General features: G+C 43.4%; 1 protein-coding gene across 1 annotated transcript in view; it reads right to left on the reverse strand.

The window, feature by feature from the left end:
- ADAMTS3 (ADAM metallopeptidase with thrombospondin type 1 motif, 3) overlaps nucleotides 1-21,628 on the reverse strand; it is an 86,488-nt gene that overhangs the window by 4,325 nt on the left and 60,535 nt on the right. Inside the window, exons 4-18 of the mRNA XM_010012848.1 lie at nucleotides 17,015-17,098; nucleotides 16,229-16,385; nucleotides 14,885-14,990; nucleotides 13,782-13,925; nucleotides 12,524-12,656; nucleotides 11,897-12,010; nucleotides 10,734-10,879; nucleotides 10,012-10,187; nucleotides 8,967-9,100; nucleotides 7,653-7,776; nucleotides 4,947-5,027; nucleotides 3,087-3,250; nucleotides 1,886-2,051; nucleotides 1,100-1,232; nucleotides 617-824 (exon numbers count right to left, since the gene is read on the reverse strand). Of these exons, the coding sequence (XP_010011150.1) occupies nucleotides 617-824; nucleotides 1,100-1,232; nucleotides 1,886-2,051; nucleotides 3,087-3,250; nucleotides 4,947-5,027; nucleotides 7,653-7,776; nucleotides 8,967-9,100; nucleotides 10,012-10,187; nucleotides 10,734-10,879; nucleotides 11,897-12,010; nucleotides 12,524-12,656; nucleotides 13,782-13,925; nucleotides 14,885-14,990; nucleotides 16,229-16,385; nucleotides 17,015-17,098 (2,070 nt within the window). The remainder of the gene's footprint in view (nucleotides 1-616; nucleotides 825-1,099; nucleotides 1,233-1,885; nucleotides 2,052-3,086; nucleotides 3,251-4,946; nucleotides 5,028-7,652; nucleotides 7,777-8,966; nucleotides 9,101-10,011; nucleotides 10,188-10,733; nucleotides 10,880-11,896; nucleotides 12,011-12,523; nucleotides 12,657-13,781; nucleotides 13,926-14,884; nucleotides 14,991-16,228; nucleotides 16,386-17,014; nucleotides 17,099-21,628) is intronic.

The following is a 21,628-nucleotide window of genomic DNA, read 5'->3' on the forward strand; positions in this document are numbered from 1 at the left end:
CGGTGCCAGGGCCTCACCACTCTCACAGGGAAGAGCTTCTGCCTCAGAGCTCATCCCGATCTCCCCTCTGTCAGTTTAAAGCCATTCCCCCTTGCCCTGTCCCTACAGGCCCTTCTCCAAAGCCTCTCTCCAGGTTTCTTGTAGCCCCTTTAGGCACTGGAAATGGCCCTAAGGTCTCCCCAGAGCCACCTTCTCTCAGGCTGAACAAGCCCAGCTCTCTCAGCCTGTCTCCGGAGCAGAGGTGCTCCAGCCCTCGCAGCATCTCCGTAGCCAACTCTGGACTTGCTCCAACAGCTCCATGACCCTCTTGTGTTGCTATCCTAGAGCTGGATGCAAGGCTGTAGGGGGGGTCTCCCCGGAGCACAGAAGAGGAGGAGAATCCCCTCCCTTGACCTGCTGCTCACACTGCTGTGGATGCAGCCCAGGACACCGTTGTCTATTGTGAATATTTTCCTTGCTGGTTTCTGGAGAAGGCTGGAGAGCTATAGAAACCCATGAAGCTCAAAGGCATTTTCTGCTGCAGATTTCCAGGTTTTAGGAAGCTGTCTGGCACAGACCTGACTTGAGAGGGATGGGATGTTCGCGAAGGTGTGAGACCCGCTCATGGCTCACCTACCTCAGACCAGGATCCAGCCTTCCACTGTGCAGGGCATGGTATGCGGTTGCACGGCCGGCGGCTCTCGGGGCGGTCTCCACTGCAGTACTTGGAATGCACGGAGCGGGTCACACCGTCATGAAGAGGCTGGATGCAGCGCACCGTGCGGAGCTGGTACCCAGAATTCCCACAGCTTTTGGTGCAGTGCTCCCACTCATCTGCTGCCCAGCTGGGAAGAAACAAGGAAGGAGATACCACCACAACTTGTACTGATGATCCATACTGCTGCCAGGTTGGGCAGCCATTAGTACGCAATATTTTTGAGATGAAACCATTCAATAAGATCCATAAGCTTTCTTCTATAGGTAGAAAAAATCATCCATAACGAACAACTCCATCCTAGAAAGCTGTCACCATCCTACCTACCCAGTTTTGCCTGGGTCACCTTCCTACTGCAAGGTGCAACCATTTCTACCCTTTAGCACTTACTTAAGGTGTACTTACAGAGGCTGGGTGCATTCCTGAAGGTTGCACATTCTACGGATGGGCTTGGGCTTTTTGCTGACTTCACAGAAGCTGCGATGAACCATTTTGTTATCACTTTTCCTGCGACACCCATATTTGGTGTACTGAAACCCTGGAAAATAGTTCGGGAAAAAAAAATAATAAGAAAAACAGGTCCTTGCTAGAATTTATGGCTTAAGTATCAGGTTTATGGCCAACTGATAACATGACACTGCGATAAGTCTTTAAGGCCAGAAGGGCAGTTATGACCCTTTAATGAAACCTCTGCACTACACACAAATCACACCACAGCAAGGGGAGAAATTACCTCCTTAACATCAAGCAGCAGGTCACCAGCTAACCTGGGTATGAACATGTCTCCCTTTAGTGTTTTTGCTACCAGGACACATCACCTGTTCAACTACTGTATGTAACAGTTAAAGTTATTTTGACATTTTCATTCCCTATTCTTTGCCTAAGAGTAATGTACATGCCATAAGTAAAGTGAATGCTCAGTAGCATGAATGTCTGAGTCTGTACTTCCACAACAGCTTTGGGTATTGAATTTGAACACCTGAAAAAGACTTCTTCTTCCTAGACTGCAAGTGTGACACTCAGAATAATCAGCCACATAAGATATTTTAAGCTGGGGCATGCAAAATAAGAAACTGCTTTTAAAAAAATGGAAGGCCAAGAGTTGTAAATTATTCGCTTCCCCCACCTTTTACTTTTCCACTTTGGGTAACTGGTCACTCATGACTAGAAGGTGTTATACCATCTGTTTACCTCCACCACAGGGTTTGGAGCACTGTGACCAACTCTTCAATGCCCACTCAAAAGTGTCTACTTCTTCCTGAAGGACGTTGTTGCTGTTGATAGTTGGTACTGAGTCCTCATGAATGATGTACTTGTAGGTCAGGCTGGATCTCGTGTCATTCTCCCGAGGAATGATCTATCAATAACCAAAAGTAAACAGCGGTACAAACCCAGAGCTATTATTTATTCCTTTGCAAAGTAAAGAAAGCAAGGCCTGTTTTTTTGGGGAAACACGGAAACTGCTAGTTAACTCGCTGGGGAAGAAAAATTGGGGTTTGTCTTGGCAGTTAGGACTAACAGAAGTAAGATCAACATAGAGCTGTTTAAAATGAGACACACTTCTAAGCTGGTCAAGTGGGACAGCATTATCCAGGATGAAAGGAGGGCCATGAAAATGCTCCAAGGGCTGGAGCACCTCAGCTCTGGAGACAGGCTGTGAGTGCTGGGCTTGTTCGGCCTGGAGAAGAGAAGGCTCCAGGGGGACCTTAGAGCAGCTTCCAGTGCCTAAAGGGGCTTCAAGAAACCTGGAGAGGGACTTTGGAGAAGGGCCTGTAGGGACAGGGCAAGGGGGAATGGCTTTAAACTGACAGAGGGGAGATTGGGATGAGATCTTAGGCAGAAGCTCTTCCCTGTGAGGGTGGTGAGGCCCTGGCACCGGGTGCCCAGAGAAGCTGTGGCTGCCCCATCCTGGCAGTGTTCAAGGCCAGGTTGGATGGGGCTTGGAGCAACCTGCTCTAGTGGAAGGTGTCCCTGCCCGTGGCAGGGGCTTGGAACTGGATGTGCTTTAAGGTCCCTTCCAACCCAAACTCTTCTGTGATTCTACGATTTTATGAAAGGGTGGTGTGGCCACATCATTTACCTGGCAACAGAGCATGGCTGGTCTCAGACAGGGTTTGAGATGACATGCCTTTTTTCAGTCCACTGAAAGTGTCCCAGTGATGTCCAACAATGCAATATGTTTGGCTGCTGCTGACATGCTACCATTGCATGAACAGGCAGCAGTTTAGATGAGGATAACAGCTCATGAGAAAAGGCTCCAGCCACCTCCTTGGCATGTGTTCTTCAGAGAGGCATTATGCCACAGAGATTTATCTCAGCATAAGCTCCATGCTGGCCACCCACCATATTCTGACAAACCCGCCATAATCTCACTCTGTGACACATAACCTACCAGCACAACCACCGCATCATGCAAGGGCCCATCCGTGTGGAGAGTCTCGATGTCATCTTCAATGTTGTACTCCCACTCCACACCCAGGTCGATGAAAGATCGGGATCTGGCCTCCTCCCCTTTCCCATTCAGAATGTAGTGTCCTGTAGCCTGGTTCTTAATTGCTAAAAGGATTGAAAACAGGGCCAGTCGTGCCTCCCAGTCAACAGCCATCATGGGCGCTTATGTGAAACTTGACATGAGATATTACAGAAGGACTTGTGAAAAAAACCCCAATGTGCTAGCAAGCCAGTTTGAACAAGCTGGTCTAGTGGACAGTGTCCTTGCCTGTGGCAGGGGGTTGGAACTCGATGAGTGTTAAGGTTCCTTCCAACCCAAACCACTCTGTGATTCTATGAACTGCTATAGATGCCCTGGCTCAGAGAAAGGCCCTCCAAGGCTGTCTCATGCAGCCTCCAAATCCCAGTTTGATGACAGATGTTTCTGTGTGTTTGCTTCAATTCTGTACCTCCTTATCCATGTGAATTAGATACAGATCTAGAGCTAGAGCTAGACTGAAGCACCTCTTCCCATGTAATGTGCACATTTCCCATACCAGCTTAGTTCCTGAGAAGCATGGGTTGTAGCAAGGAACTCAGGTCAAATCTTCATGATCACCTGCCTTCCTTATTTGGCCAAGACCAAAATCAAGATTACCTGCAATGCTTAGTAGTATCACAGACACTCAGCAGACTCCAAGTGTATTTCTTATTTTCCTCAGTTTATGAAAATGACAACTTCATCATGTTGTAGTTTCTTTTGCATACATATGTATGTACCAGATGCTAAAATCAGTAAGTAAAGAGCTGAGGCATTGGAACTGCCAGGAATCTATGTGGTTTTGGGTTACTGCACCACACCTTGAAAATCAGATAGTATGGGGATGATGAGGATGATTAGTAGTACTATTATGCTCCAATAAGAAGCCAATACATCAGATACGTGAAAGATAGACTCTTGTTTTTCCTTCTGTACAACTTTTACCAATGCATCATAAAACATGAGAAGACAAACTATGCAGAAATCTTACAAGTTCCTATGATTATTGTAATCCAAATGCAGGAGCTCTGAGTACCTGGTGAATAGCTTCATGAAGATGCTGCCAAAGCAAAGCTATGCGTCTCTGAAAGTTACTATCAGGCAATGCTTGCTCGAAAATGACACACTTGGATCTCAAAATCAACATTTCTTTTTATTCCCTCTTTTCTATTTTTAATTCTTTTAGTTACTAATCCAACTCTGCCTGAAGTGTTTACAACAGACATTGCCCTAGCATATGGGGAGCCAATTAAAAGACCATTAAAATCCACGGAAGATCTCACCCCTTTCCCTTAAGAGTTAGAAGACGGTAATCAGTAAGATACAAACTGACTGACAACACTATGAACCATCCTACGTGAGAAATAAATAAATAAATGAACTGCAAACATAGCACAAGTTCCCCAATCTTCGTTCCATTGAAACAGCTGTTGCTTGCAATCTGCAGCAAATAAGAATAATTACAGATATCAAATTTGATTCAGAAATTAGAAAACAGAACTTTTACCCTGGCAGTGCCCATTTAAATGTAAGTGATGACAACCTTTTGTTAGTAAACATGCAAACTGGGATCAGTTTAATATTTCAAAGGATTCAAATGACAGGTAAATGTTTGCTTGCTGAGCTGATGCTGTAGGATGCAGTCCTTAACATGCAATTCTGAGTGTACATATTTACCCAGAATACTTGAATTTGATTATCTCATTACTCAAGTTCTTCTGTATGACTGCCCTGTGCTTCTCATCATGCCTCAAAGCCAACCCTGAGGAGACAAACACTTACCAAGAAAGTGAGGAGAAGCCTCGTCTTCTTGGATAAACACATGTCGAGCACTGGGAGGGATGTCAAACATCTTTAGGTACCCTTTGGCATGTGTAGTAGTCAATGGAGAAAGCAGAGATGGAAAGAAAAAGTGACAGCTATGGTTAGGAGCATGCTACATGACCCAGTTTCTACTTGTGGAAGAGGGCATCCATCACCAAATGAGAAGCAGTGTCAGAAAGAAACAGAGCAAATAGGTTTGCAACCTGTTTGTTGTTTTTTCTCTTTCAGAGGGAGAAACCAGTTACAAATCTATTTGTCACTTGACTAGCTACACTGCTATAGGCCGTGTCAATCACCAAGTCAGGCAAAAATGTTTCCTATGTTTTCTAAGCACACAAGGTGAAAAACACAAGTCCTCCTGTTTATTTTTTCCAAATCACTCACCAACAAGGCTGTTAGAGTGGACTTGACTTAATCACATGTTAGATGTCAATGTCTTAAGTGTGTCTGCTTACTTCTGATACTGGAGGAAGGAGGGTGTAGCATGAAGGGTATTGCCCCTACACATCAGAAAAGGCTCATCTGTATGGAAGCTAACACAAGTTATTTACAACTGTGAATGTAAAATGCATTGATTACTTTGCTGCTGCTTTAAGTGAATTCAACTCTCCACAGCTGAAAGTAAAAAGCTGTTCCCAAAGAACATGATCCTTATTTCAAATTGCAATGATTCACCAGTCCAAACCACGAGTAATTAGCATAACATTAAGTACTGTCATTAAGAAGACTAAAATATCTCCTAGGAACCTGTCACAGGTACGTCTACATCAAGTTTTACTCAAGAGCATCACAAGCACTCTGAGTGCACAGTATTTTCATAGTTCTATTATTCTCTCTTTACCAACTGCAGATTTAATGGTGATAAATCTCTGCAGATCTCTTTTTTAAGAGCTGAGTAAGTTTCTCTGGTTTTTACTCTGCTCTGTCTCATACTGGGGGTCCTAGGACTAGTGAATATACTGGTAGCTTTTTCTGCACCTGACATACTACAGCTCCTTGGAAAATCTACGTGACGAAAAGGAAGAGCTAGGAAAACGTAAAATCATGCTCTTGGCTGACGAGTGACTGCACAAACAGCACGTGCCAATCTTTTCACTGATCATCCTTTAAGCATATGAAACATAAATCTTTTGCCTGATTTGGTGTTATCTGTCAGTGGCAGAAGAGAGATGTGAACTGCAGCAAGAACTCTAGTTGCCATGGATGCCTCTCATCCTACAAGTCTTTTAAACTTACCCAGCATGTTTTTAGACTCCTTTGTTTCAAAGAGGGAAATATTGCGAGCTCCTTTGGGCAATGTAAATGCTCCTCTTGCCTTCCCTTAAACAGAATGTCTGTAATTAGTGCTATGGGAGCCAAGGCTTGTGGTTTCATTGACTATGTTTCTCAGCCAGATGGTCTTTCCAAGTGTAAAGTATAAATGACATTGTGTATTCAAATGAGTTTAAAGCAGAATTAGACACATCTAGCAAATGTTAATAGTCAATGAAAGCCAGATCAGTGAAAATTCAGGTAGGTGATTTTAAGTTGGATACTTGCAGATTTCATTTTCCAGAAACTTGAATTCTTTTTGGCACTTCTTGTTTAAATGTTTTCCTGTTGGAAGAGGTCAATTAGTCTTTTTTAATGACTAGATTGCCAAAGTTATGGTAAAACAATAAACATTTCATAAACGCTTCTATCACTTCCACAATAATTTGCAACTAAATGGCTAATTAACAGCACTCTGCCCTGAACTGTCTCCTAGGTGTTTTAGTCTTGAGCCTCAATATGAGGTTTAAGTTACACTCCTAAGTCCATCACTCCCCAAGTCTGAATAATTCTGTCATTATTCTTGTCCAATCCACTAGCCTCCAGGGAAATATCCTTTTCAGAAATGCTCTCTGCTGTAATTTGATCAGTACAATCAGTAATTTTTTCCAATTGGTTTGTAATAATTAGTAAGAATTTCAGCAGCATATTTTATGTATTTCATTTCCAGTTGCACACTACTTTATCTTGGTCCAAGTTTAATTTAGCTGCTTGCTGTTTAAATTTAGTTATTAATGCTTCATGGCAGCAATTAAACAACATCTAAACCATTAATGCAGATACTGGTATTATGTTGCCCTTAGCCTTTCTCTCCTCTGTCTTAAACAGTCCTATCAGACAGATATTCCTGAAATACCTGCTCCCAGCCATACAGAAGATACTTTTCCCTGAGTAGCTTCCTTAGACTGGAAAACAAAAAGCAATACAGGAAAGCCTTAAAATAGAAAGTCACAACAAGATGTTTCCTTTAGTCCTCCTAGAGATAGAGGCTGTAGACTCAGATGATATATTCTGCATTTCACTGCTCACTTTTGCTTAGCAAAACTCTTGTGTATCCCCACTCATCACAAACATGGTCTGGTTGGGCTTCAGCACTTCAAAAGAACTAAACATGCTCTACATGGTGAGTATTTCTCCATACACTGAGACTGATGAAGCTTTCTCCTATCAGGTCCTTTAAAGGACAGAAATACTACCCTGTCATTTTAAAGATGGCATTTCTTTATCAGGGACTAAGCTGGTTTTGCACATCAGCTTACAGCTTGTGTTTTGCTACCTAAAAGCAGGTCTGCAAAAGCAGTATGACAGAAACACCAGAAACTACATCCAGATGCAGGAAAAGGCTATTCCTACCAAGTTTTTTGGGAGTGCGGGTGAAGGTTCCCTTCACAGTCCGGCAATGAGAATTATCCCCGCCGCAGACGCCGCACTTATCTTCAACCTTATTGGAGCCAATTTCCTTGTCACAACCCACTTTCTGCAGAATGAAGAGCAAAAAACACAAAAAATCAAAGAAGGCTTTGTCACTGATTGTCAGTTTTAGTTACGGTGGGAAGCCACCCCAAAATTAATCCAAAGAGGTAATTAACCACACAGCACTGATCTATTTCATTTAAACACTAATTACTTGCAAATCTGGTGCTGGATAATGGGTTTCATGTGATAAACAGGAGGTGATTCCTGCTTTATATTCACTATCCATAAAGATTAAGATGTGAAAGACAAAAGAGTAGACACAATTCTTTTCTGACATGAAACAAAGTGTAAAAAAGGGAAAGGAAGTGATCAGTTGAAGAGAAGCGGAGTGTTCCCATGAACCAGGTCTGTGCCATTGCTCTAGTTTAATTAAAATAGAATCATAGAATCATAGAATAGTTTGGGTTGGAAAGGACCTTAAGATCATCTAATTCCAACCCCCCTACCATAAGCAGGGACACCTCGCACTAAACTATGTTGCCCAAGGCTCTGTCCAACCTGGCCTTGAACACCGCCAGGGTTGGAGCATTCACAACTTCCTTGGGCAACCCATTCCAGTGCCTCACCACCCTCACTGTAAAGAACTTCTTCCTTAGATCTAACCTAAAGTTCCCCTGTTTAAGTTTGAACCCATTCCCCTTTGTCCTACCACTAGAGTCCCTAATGAAGAGTCCCTCCACAGCCCCCTTCAGATACTGGAAGGTTGCTCTGAGGTCTCCACGCAGTCTTCTCTTCTCCAGGCTGAACAGCCCCAACTTTCTCAGCCTGTCTTCATACGGGAGGTGCTCCACCCCTCTTATCATCCTCGTGGCCTTCCTCTGGACTTGCTCCAACAGCTCCATGTCCTTTTTATGTTGAGGACACCAGAACTGTACACAATACTGCAAGTGAGGTCTCACGAGAGCAGAGTAGAGGGGCAGGATCACCTCCTTTGACCTGCTGGTCACACTTCTTTTGATACAGCCCAGGATATGGTTGGCTTTCTGGGCTGCAGGCACACACTGCCGGCTCATGTTAAGTTTCTCATCCACCAAGTCTCAAGGACTTACGAGGAATATGGTGCTGCAAATACTTAATTTAGAAACATTTGCAAAATTTATCTCCGCACACTGAGCTGTTGCGATTGATTCTACCCACTGTGTGCCACAGCCCAGCTCCAACTCAGGGATGACCTTGGGAAGCATCACTCACCACGCATTCTCCACGAACACAAATGCTGTAGGGATCTTTATAGGAGCAGCGAGTTCCATCGTGTGCCAACTGTTTCATATAGGCAACACCTCCAGTTTCTTTGGACTGGCAGTACAGGTGGCATCTCTTATTAGCTGTGTAGCAAAGAAAGGGAAGGAACTGCATAAATTAAGAGCAATCCAGATGTACTTCAGAAAAATATCCCACTCAAGGAGTGACAAGAATATAAGAGAGGCAGAAAGGACCTTTAGCAGACAGCTGTGGGGAAAAAAGCAGCTAATTTGCTTTTCTGAGAATTGTATGCTACCACTTTGAGATGACATTCCCACAGAAATCAGTGCCCTTAGAAAAACACTGTTAATACTTTCAGCAGCTGCAGTCAAACATTGACACATTGTACTCAAGTATAAGATGAAGAGCTGTACTGGAGAGAGGGCAGGAAGAGTTTTTCATGACCCAACCAGAAGCTTTCCATGCTTTGCCCCAATGGCAGAAAGCTGGATCTGGGCAGCGCAGCATGTTGAATGCAATGGGCACCTACCAGCTACTCCAGCAGAAGCTGAGAGCTTCAAGCCTCTTGCTACATCATGTTCTCACCAAGAGGAGCATAAAAGTCAAGGGAAGCTAGCTGGCCTAGAGTGGGGAAATTACAAGTGTTTCTAATCTTTCCTTATGGAGCCATCTTTTTTACATAGAATCATGGAATGGTTCAGGTTGGAAGGGAGCTTAAAGCTCATCCAGTTCCAACTCCCTGCCACAGGCAGGGAAACCTTCCACTAGAGCAGGTTGCTTCAAGCCCTGTCCAACCTGGCCTTGAACACTAACAGGGACGAGGCAGCCACAGCTTCTCTGGGCAACCTGTGCCAGGGCCTCACCACCCTCACAGGGAAGAACTTCTGCCTAATTTCTAATCTAATTTCTGCATTTTTAGTCTCACCTTTATGAGGCTCATGCACCAATTAGTTCTGTTCTCTGCATGGCTCATGAACAAGACTCATGGAGATGCCAGGATTGACTTGTAATCAAGGCAAACAACAGAACTTACAGTCGGGGTGCTCGTATGGCAGCCAGTGGTGCTTGCTGCTCTGATACTCAAAGTGAGAATTGCGTTGCTGGCATTGCTGCGCTCTGAAGTCCTCAAAGTGCTTCGGACACTCTTCTGCATTGCAAAGTTGAAACTCAAAGTTGACGCCAGCACAATCCTCACCTCCATTAACGGGCCTGTGAGGAGAAAACATTCAAGACATTCTAAAGCTCTCTGGATATGAGCTCTGGGGATTTTTCTTTTGTCTTAGGTGAAACGTCACACTCTATTTAAAAGAGACAGTTTTGCACAAAAGGGGTGGGAAGAGACAGGAATAGGAACAGAGCAGTTACACTGTGGTGTAACCTCAGTGTGTGCCCATGCATTCCCAAGGCATACACTTAAGTGCACAAGTGACATGTGCACACCTATGCTATCAATAATAGTTGATTTACAACTAGAGGTTAACTAGTTGATCCTGCAGCTTTCTGAGCTCACACGCTATGTACTTTTCACTCTCTTACACATCAGCTAAATCTTTGGGATGGTTTTCCGCAGGCTTTCCTCTGGAAGTTCTTGGATTCTCCCAAAATGATCCTGGCTCCCTGCAAAAAGCTGCATTTCAAGGGGCTTGAACAGAACGTGAATTTGGGCAGACTCCATCCACAATGTAAATGCCATTTAAACTGCCACCTGTAATGATTCCCCACTGACTGGACATGCTACCCAGCCAGAAGACCTACGTTGGATTGTTGCACTGGCGTGTCCTAAAGCGAACTCCAGTCCCACAGGTCCGTGAGCAGGAGCCAAATTTTGTCCAGGGTCCCCAGTTGCCATCCTGCTTCAGCTGGTTAGCGTTCTTCCACATGCAGTGACCTTTATAGCACCACTGGGAGACATCGAACAAAGAAAAAGAGATGAGATGAGAAGAGAAGCAAACCCCAAACCAAATGTGTAATTGCAGTGAAATTTAAAGCACACAGCGGTGAGCTCATGGGCTAGGAAGGGACATCTCAGAGAATTGACTGCAAGCAGAGACTGTCCTGGAGACAGAGGGATGAGGGTCCATGCACTCTGGACCCAAGAGTACCTGGATCCTCCTCCCTGAAGGCCTTCTGCTCCATCAGTGAGCAGGCAGTGCCAGTAAACCCAAGCCTGAACCCTTCCATGGGCAGGCATGTGAAGCTCAACATGTTCCACCCTCCTCTTCAAGTCTTTATTTCATTTGACTCTTAGTCACTACCACTTTTTGGAAGGGATTTTAATGTTCTGAATATTAGCAGGATAACGGTTTTGCTGAGGATTAGCTGGGTTTTTTTTGTTTTTTTTTTTTTTTTCCCCCTCATACTGGCCAAATATCACACTTATCCAGCAAACAGATTGGAACAGAGGGCTAGTCACTGGGCTGCTGGCAACGGTGCACTCAGATGGTCTGAGTGGCTCTCCTGTATCTCAAAATACATGGAGTTTGCTAAACAAACATTTATCTGAGTGTAATTTTATAATTAAAAATAAATTAGCAGCAGAACACCCAGTAATGGGGATATTAAAAGAGAAACATAAAGAGCTAATCCTAAGCCTACACAAACATTTAGCCACAGGATGTCTGGACCACAGGCACTAAGAAGTGGTCCTACAGTGATGGCATTATCTGCTACCATGGATTCCTAAAGACACTTTATGGACACTTTGCAGATGAGACAAGAATCAAAAAAAAAAGATAAAAGCCCACAGAAGAGGCTGAGAATGGGTTACAGCTCAATTGGAGTTTCTATGTCCACGGTTTACTTTCTCTAGCTCCACCCAGGGAATGCCAGGCAATTCCCTGTTTTTCTCTGTGCCCTTTAACCCAAATGAATGTAATTGGTTCTTTCCAGTACAAACATAGTGAAAACACCTGACTCACTTTTCCAGGGGCACATTCAGTTCCATCAAGTGGAGGTCCCTTCTTAGTCTTACAGAAATATGGGTTATCTGGATGGCTGCACCACAACTGCTTGCACGGGTCAAAGGTTCGGAACTGAAATGAAGGACATTTGTGAGATGAAATTCAGTGTTAGATTACTAATACTCTTCAGATAAGAATTCATCCCACACAGTCAATTCATCTCACATGCACAGCTATTGGTAAGTAGACTATCTTCAGAAAGAGAAGGGCAAAAGTATCTTCAGAAAGAGAAGGGCAGTGCTTATTCCCTGCATCCTGTACCCCTAAGCTGGTGAGAAGAGGAAAGGAGGAGACACCCAGAAATAGGAGGAAAATGAGATTTTTTTTTTCACTGCTTCTTTGGGATCACTACCACAAGTCTGTGTCATGTGGACTGTGCTGCCATCCACTTGACCATTAAACCAAATGACCCATGCAACTGGGTTTTACCCATAAATACCTTACTCCTCTTTCTAGATCTGTTTAAACTACTCCATTAAGTGCTCTTCAGTTATGACAAAATGCATATACTGCAGCTCTCAACTAAGACCAGGCACCAACTTGCTGCCTGGCCGTTTGCCTTTGCAAGGACTGCCTTGGACATACCGCAGTGCACATTTTATAGCCAATGCCAAAATCAAAGCGGCACTGTTCATCCATGGAATAATTGATGCCTGGCAGTTCAGGAAGCTTGGGCCAGTCATGTTCGAAAGGGTCGTCGAGAAGGCAGTCATAAGAGCTGTGGAAAGGCAGAAGGAAAAATAATGAGATGTACTGATTTGGGTTTTTTTATCAGCACAATCGAAGTACTTATTCTTAGCAAGGCAATACTCCTTTTCTCCAACCTGTTTTCTGTCCTGTTGACGTAGTTATTGCTCCCCAAAGCACAGAGGGACTCTTTCCACTGACTTGATGGAGCTCTGAAACAGGACAGTAACCCGAGAACAGGCCTTCCTGCCTGACATGTCCTGCATTCATGGGAATGAAGCCCTGACTACACCAAGGGTATGAATGAGGCTTGCTATTCCTATTTAACTGTTGTGCCTTAAAACAGGGATACTGATGGGCTGGGATATTTCACTTGAAGCTCTAAGGTCTCAACCAATTACTATTTTATGCTTTATGTTATGCAGAGGATTTCTTCTGTAGGAGATGTGGGTCAACCCATTATGTTTTTACTTAGTTTTTACTGACAAAACAAGGTATTCGAAATGGAGAAGGAAGCCTGAGTAAGAATTGGATGAAGAGGTACATACATGGAGGGATACTACAGTAGGGTAGATATCTGTTCTCCTTTTCTCCCTAATTCAGACATGTGCACACATGCTGCCACTCTCTTCCACAAATTTTGCAAGTTCCTTTTCTGAGTTCAGGGCTTCATCCTGACAGCTTCACAGCATAACTCCTAGAGAAATCAAAAAATCTGGGAAAACACCAGCTACCTGACATGAAACCTGCAATTGTTGTCATGGAGGAGGTAACAGGTTTTGAGAGCAACCCTATGTGAGGAAGCTTTATAGCTTTTCTAATATAGATTTGAAGGGAAAGAAAAAAAGAAGTGATGGTGATGTCTTGCTACTGCTGCCCCAAAGCCCAGAGCATCCTACTGGGATGCCTTTAAAGGCTGAATCCCTTTGGGCCACCCTGGGGGTATCCCATTCCTCAGTACCCCTGTGTTTATCAAAAAGAGCTCCCACAGCCAATGATTCCCTTTATGACACTTGTGCGTGCTCCATCACACTGGGATGGCCTCTCCTCTCTGCTGGCTAGCAGAGGGCATCATTCTGGCTCCACATCACAGAACTGCCAAGACTTTGATTTCCTGTAGGAAAACAACTACTGCCAAGTGCTGACAGGTCCTTACTGTATGTATCTTTTGAGTTCTTGGCCGCTGCATCTGGACCAGTGGTAACGATGAAAGGCAGCCTGCACCAAGGGAGCCATCACACTCCCCATGGCTGTCTCATCCCCACATCTGTTCCCTTGCCCATCATGCTCCATTCCCAGCCTGTAACAAAGAATAAGCATCAGACCCCAGGCAGTTCCTGTTCTTCAATGTATAAAACAACTGTGAAGAAAACAGTTTCTCATGCACAAGTAATCATGCAAAATGAAATTGGTTTTTGCATTCTACATATACCACCTGCATTTCAAACTGATCTCTGATAACAAAACATATGGATTCTTTCAATACTCTTTAAGTTATACTTCGCTGTATTTGTTAATACCAGGAACGAGATCACTAGATGATGATGATGATGACTTCTTATGCTTCAGAGAAAGGAAAACAACAATTCAGCTCATTAGGGAGCTCTTCATTCAGGCACCAAATTGTTCACATTCATATAATTTTTGACCCAAAGCACCTATTTAAACACAAAGCTAAGAGTTATCCTTTTGCGTCTTCAAAGAGCTAACATGGTTACCATGTCTCATCTCCAAATATGAACCTGGAACAGCCTAATATGCAAGTGGTCTGGTCATCTCCAATGGGGCTAAATTCCCCGCAGTGAACTAAGTAAGCAGCCTGTGCTGCTTAAGGAAGACAAAAATCAGATCCTCAGTACTTGACATTAATTCATTCAGACAGCTATCAGAGATCTTTGCTTAACCAGTTACCCACATTTTATCATTCTTGAAGAGGTGCCAAATCTAACAAATCAGCATTTTCAGTCCATGAGAAGAAAGAAGTTCTGGATGCTGGATGAGCTTGTGAATCCACTGCCTGGGCCTTCCACATTTCTCACCGACCTCTGCCTCACCCCAGAGAAAACAAACTCCCCTCTCTCTTCCCCTTCTTTTCTTCCCCGACTATTTCTTCATTGTTTAAATCCTGATTCATTCCAAGGGAATGGAGATAAAATTTGGATACCTTTCATATGGCCATTAAAATTAAACCATCTGAAGCAAGCAGGAGATGCAGCACCAGATTTTGTTGGCAATTTGACCGTAAAAGTTAAGACTTACACGTGACCCGTTTCATGAGCGACAACAAAAGCTGATGAAAACCCATCCTCGTGGTTGAGGGTACAGCTTCGGACGGGGTGACACATGCCAGTAACAGGGGCATATCCTGTTGAAAGAAGTCACATTTGATTCTTTTGCTCATTACATTTTATTGTAAACAAGACACCTCCCACCCCCCCAAACTTACTAAGTAAGAAGAGCCTAGGACTCTTTTCTTTTGATGGTAATTTTTTCTCTGTCTTTGCAATTGCTGTCAAACAGAGTAAATGGCTAAAATCTTTCTGATGACAGGGAAGTCTGCCTGACATCTCAGTTTTGCTTCACAGCCCAGACCCAAAAGAGAACTCATCTGCCCCTGCAAGGTAAAGGGACCTCGGAGGTACCAAACACAATTGGACAGCCAAAATATGGTCTAACGCAGATTCTCCTTTATCTGCACTGATATAAAACACATGCAACACATGCTGTGAATTTACTTCCCCTTCCTTGAGTCATAAAGATTAATGGGGGTACCAAGTAGCTGGTGTGCTGTCTATAAAAACCAAATCTACAGCCAACAATGCAACAAAACAAAAGCAAAGCTGAGCATTCCTACTGATCCCTGCACACACACACACAAACACCTGGTGTTTAGAAACAATAAATAGCTGTTTTTATATAATATAAAATAGATTTTTATATAATAATAGTTGCTATTTTTATTATATCTAATAATAACTTGAGCCTTTTCTAAAGCCAGATGAGGCAACTGATAGTTATGATCAGTCTATCTGCCCACCCCAAGAAGACCAGGCTTCAGAACATCTTTAAAACTGAACACTTAAGTATTTGATGAATAAAAGCCTACATTGCTTTTTGCCTCAGGATCATGTAACAGCTTTGAGGCCCCCAACACAAGAGATGTGGAGCTGTTGGAGCAAGTCCAGGGGAGGCCATGGAGATGCTGCGAGGGCTGGAGCACCTCTGGTCTGGAGGCAGGCTGAGAGAGCTGGGCTTGTTTGGCCTGGAGAAAAGAAGGCTTTGGGGAGACCTTAATGCAGCTCCCAGTGCCTAAAGCGGCTACAGTAAACCTGGAGAGGGGCTCTGGAGACGGGCCTGTAGGGACAGGACAAGGAGGAATGGCTTTAACCTGACAGAGGGGAGACTGAAATTAGGCATTAGGAAGAAGTTCTTCCCTGTGAGAGTGGTGAGGTCCTGGCACAGGGATGAGCTTTGAGGTCCCTTCCAACACAAACCAGTCTGTGATGATTCTATAATAACACAACTGTCAGATCTTCCTGTTTTCCGACAGATGCTAGCCAAGAAACACCAAGCCCAGACAGTTCTGCTCCAGGTCAGCATTACCTTGCATACCAGCAGGCCCAAAATCTTGCCTGGTTAAGAAGATGGCATGATCGTGGTGCTCAGAGTGGTTGGGGTCTGACTTCTGCTGCTGATATGCCCAGCGGCAAACGTTCTCCAAGCTTCTGGAGGGATTCCCCCTTTCAATCAAGCTAATGGACTGAAAAAGAGCAACACATTAGAGACAGGAGCTTCCAAGGCAGGGAGTTCAGGCAAGTTTGGATTTTCTCAGAGCACCAGCCATGACCCAATTTCTATTTTCCTAATGCCCTATCACTGTAAAGTCATGACAGTCTTCTTTCCTTTGAGAAAAGAGAATGAGTATGTTAACAGTGACCATGCATCTGTAATAGTACATCTTTAGGGCTTTTTTTTGAAGACAATTTAATGACTTTTCATAACATCTATGAAAATAACTGTCTGTCTGTGTATAGCCTGTAGTGTGCACGACTTGATATTAGGACTGAATAAAGACATTTCTTTTGTTGGAACTTTCTTTCATTCTGGACTGCCAGATGCCAATGTTACTCAGTTGAGGTGATTGAACACATAGTGACATACAGCCTATGTGGAAGGAGTAACATAATATAAACACATAGGACAATGACTCAACTGGTGTGAAACACCCCAGTGCCAGTAAATGTGTGCTGGTGAGCACAGATTAAACATCTGGTGCTGTGAAACTTCTGCTGCAGCATGTGTCTACAAGCTCAGTAAATGTAATTACAAGGCAAGCATCAAACTGGTCTTTGACCTGCCCAAATTCAACTGGTTCAGAGGTTTGCTTACCTTTGCATACCCCAACATGATCATCCGGACCAGCACGACATTTATGTGAATGCCCAGGGATTCATCATGGTAAATTTCATTCACCTGAGGAAAGACAAAATATAAAAAGAAAAATTAAAAAGAAAACCCCCACTTATGATACCAAGGGAATTTCTAAGGCCATGTAGATATTATTTCAAGTGCTTATATCATTACGGTCTTTTCAGAAGAGGATTCAAGTCTCAAACCATTTCCATGCAGTGAGAAATGTAGATGACACTTCCCGTCATCACATGTCAAGACTTCTCTCAATTTTAATGGCCTTTGGATCAGGGCCACTAGAAAAGGTGATCAAGGAAAAGGAGACTTCAAGTTCAAATCCTGCACATATGTATCTGAATGCCTGACATCACTCATCTGATAACCATAACGAGGGAGATGAGGTTATTCCTGAAAGCAAGGTTATAGCAGAGTGTTCAAGTTCCCTGAGGAATTTAAAAGCAGATAGAGCTTGCTTTAACAACAGATAAACCCATCAGCATCCATCCCAAGTGGCCACCTCTGCTGTGCCATCTGGCCAGTCTTAACTGGGGATGAATTCCAGGCTCTGTTCCTATTTGTTTCGCCAAACATTTGTCTCACATCCATCAGTTTAAACACATGGGATGAGTATTTTCACAGAGAAAGAGAGTGTATTTTTGTTCATTTTGTAAAAGATTCTGCTGCCAGCAGCTCTCACTCAAGGAAATGTGCTGTCAACTTCAGCATAAGTTTGTCCTTGCAAAATACTTGAGGATTTGACTTAAAGCCATTTTTGTGTTCTGAAGCTCTAGGTTGGGAAGGCAGAATATTGAGACGACATGAACACAGAATCACTGAATAATTTGGGTTGGAAGAGACCTTAAAGCTCATCTAGTTCCAACCCCCTGCCACAGGCAGGTACCCCTTCCACTAGAATAGGTTGCTCCAACCTGTTCAACCTGGCCTTGAACACTGCCAGGGATGTGTTTAGCTTTGAAAATCGGAACAGTACTCCTGATTCTAAATAAATCTTAAAGTTAATGGGCAAAGCATTTCCAAACCCCAGAAATGCTTTAGAAACTTTCATCGGAAAGTTTTGAAGTCAACAGTGATGCCAGAGACATCAATGCTATTGTGCACCTTATAGGGTAATGGTATCTCCAAATATACTTGATTTCTGCATGGCAATGCCTGCCATTAAAAAAACTAACTGCATGAAAGCACGTACAGTTTATGCGATCTGGAAAGACCGACTACATTAAAAACAACTGCTGGCCTGAAAAAACACCCATCCATAAGACAACCCCATGGGACCTCAAGACTCTACTCTTAGCTTACATCCCATCAGGGAAGAGCCCAGCCACAAGACAGAAATCCTGAGGTACCACTTCAGTTCCACTGCTCACTGAACCACTGAAATAATTCATGGTGGATTTCGTTTTGAAGAACTTCTTTTTTAGAAACAACTAATACTGCTGCCCTACTTTTTAGAGATAAATTAGAATTATGTGGTCACTTTTGGACTAAAAAGAGTATTTGTGGAAGTGAAGTTTAAAAAAAATAACAACCCAGAATTACGCAGATGGGTCAAAAATTGTTCATCTTGAGGACCTTCCTTGTGTCTTCTTTGTGTCTTCTGGGAAGATGAGAAATGTCCTGCCACCAGAGTATACATTAAGGGGCTAAAACATCTGCAGATACTCAATGAAGTTACTCATCCCCTTAAAAACTAGATAAATACTATATTATGGGTAACTGGTGAAAAATAAACACCTCTGTTCAGAGGCTGGTATATGTGAGCAGGATTTAGAGTTTGATGGGTTTTTTTAGTCAGGCTAAACAGAACTTTCTCCCTTCCTCTCAAGGAAAAAGGTCATTCTGAGCTGTCCAGAGTGTGAGACCTGACACAATGATTTTAGCCCATGGTTTTTAGAAAGGCAATCCCTTTTAGAACCAGCTGAGAACAGGCTGTCAGCAGGGCAGTTTCACACGGAATGAGCACAGAACTCAGACTGCACATCTTGTGGAGCAAGTATTCCAAAGTTAAATTATTCATCTCGTATTTTCTCCCTATTAACACAACATTGCTCTCACAAAGGTCTGTGTCAGAAAAAACATTCAGTTTACCTTATGCCAAGAAACAAGTTTCACAGGACTGACTTTCTTAGAGACAGAATGGAATTAACCTAAGGATTCAAGCTGCCTTCAAAATCTCTCCTCAACACCATCTTATACTCCATTCTCTGTGGATTGCTTTGAAGAGCTCCACTACAGGATTCCCACAAGGAACAAGTTCACATGTACATTGTGATTGAGTCATAGAAGCATCACAGAGTGGTTTGTGTTGAAAGTGAGCTTAAAACTCATCTAATTCCAACCCTCTGCCATGGGCAGGGGTGCCTTCCACTAGACCAGATTGCTCCAAGCCCTGCCCAACCTGGCCTTGAACGCTAACAGGGATGGGGCAGCCACAGGTTCTCTGGGCAACCTGTGCTAGTGCACAGGGGGTTGGAAACAGATGAGCTTTAAGGTCCTTTCCAACCCAAACCACTCTATCATTCTATTATTAAAGTCTTGACAGCAACAACTAGACTGTTACAAAACTGTTCCTTCCAAACAAGGCAAGGATCTTTACTGCAATTGACCCACAGTTTCCCAGGGAAGCAAGGTTTTGGCTGGCACAGGCTTGGTACTAAGAACTACTCCCAGCAGATGGAGCAGCAGGTGTTTAAGGAAAGCTGGAAGTGTTTCAGACCATGTAACAGCTCTACTGTTTACCAAGTTAAATGCTTTTAAAACGAAAAATACAATATTCTGATATCACCTTTAAGAAGATTCATTGCTGTTTCATGAGCTATATGGTGAAAAGAAAATGATCCCCTGCAAGTACTGCATCAAGAGTATTTTGTTACCCACACAAATAACTTTTCATCTCAAACTTTCTGGATTCAAAACTTCACTTGCTTCCATGGCTGCCAAAACTACATTACCTCCTATTTTACATTCAGCAATAAAAATTACCTGTGCTGTTTAGCACAGCCACAAAGAAGAGCAAGTGATGGAGAGATAAGGAACTGCAGGTAGTGTACCTGTATGAAGACCCATGACAGAATATTTAGACTTATCCAGCAGTGTCTGTTCTTACTGAAGCTCATCATGAAGCTCTCACTGACTTAGGTGAACAAGAAACTAAAATTGTTACTTACAAAGAAGATGATATCCACACAACTGCAATACTGAGTGGACAGTGATCACCAAAATAAGAATTCTGTCAAAAGCAACTTGGAGTTTGAGAATGAATGATGCATAGAGGTACCACACTAATGGCTGATTTGGAGTTATTCTCAAGAATAAAAAAGATAAAATTGAAAGATATAAACACTGCCAAGTCCAAACCTGCTTGGAATCCCTCAGTATGACCCGATGCCCTATAAGTGTACCTTTCTGATCTCAGCTGTTTCCCACTGTACTTCTGCAGGGTCTCTGAGGGATGCTCCATGGGGGATTAGGAACAGTGTTACTGTTAACCTAACAGTTAGGAACTGTTTACATCTGGGACATGGAGGCTATGATTCCTTATGTGCTCCTGGTAGAGGTAAGACCAGGAAACAGCTGATCCTGCCACCTCAAGGAATTCGGATGTAATGGGCCAGTGATGGGCAGGCCACTGTCCTACCCAAAACAACTCCAAGGAATGCCATTCTCTCCTATGGGTGATTTTAGCAGCCTGGGTTGTGAGATAATGGTAAAGCTTCACCAAAAAGCTACGGACCACACTAGATCTCATTGCTAGGTTAATTATCCAGTTTGGGCTTCTGACTCCCAGCGCTGAGCCGTAACACCCATATCAGACACACTGCTGATGCTGCATTTTCTACCTGTTTCTCAAGCCGAGAGTGCGTAGGAATGTTGAGTATGGGGAAACACCACAGGAATTTCTTCAGCTGTACCTGAACCTCCGAGGCCTGAAGTTCTCAAGGGCATGGCAGGGTTGGTTCCAGTGACCCAGCTGTGGCACTGAGAGCAGTGCAGTTGTGTTGACATGGGATTGGCACAGGGCTGAAGGAATGCTATTTAATGCAGCCTTTTTGCACTTCGTCATATTTGTTCTTTTGAAGCCAGCTTGCATATGCTGCAGTACATGAGGCAAAACTGCCCTTAATCTCCCTGCTTGGGAAGACAAGTCCCAGTGAGTTACCACCAGCCTGGCAGAAATCCCCACAAATACTCATAACATCCATCATGAATCCCTTTTCGTCTAGAACCTCCAGTTATTAAGAAGAGTAAAAGATACAAGTTTAGATATGCAAGGTTTAGTTATTAGACCTTCACACCACTAGATCCAAACCTAAACCCGAACCAAAAGTCAGGTTCATGTCTAATAGGCAAATTGTGTTGAACTGAGCAGAATTGACTGCACCAGCTGCAGTCCTAGTGGCTGATGATCTTTTAGGAATAAGCAAAGACTTGCTCATGTGCTTTTTTGACTCCCCCAACCCTAAAAAAGAAGCTTCTACTAACAGAAAGATAGTTAGTAAACGTACATACGTGGCCATGAAAGTCTTGTGGTCAATTCACCAGTACCTCAGAGGTGATCCACAGAGCAGCCAAGGT

Source organism: Nestor notabilis, unplaced genomic scaffold (assembly GCF_000696875.1).
Source record: "Nestor notabilis isolate BGI_N333 unplaced genomic scaffold, ASM69687v1 scaffold2924, whole genome shotgun sequence".
NCBI lineage: Eukaryota > Metazoa > Chordata > Aves > Psittaciformes > Psittacidae > Nestor > Nestor notabilis.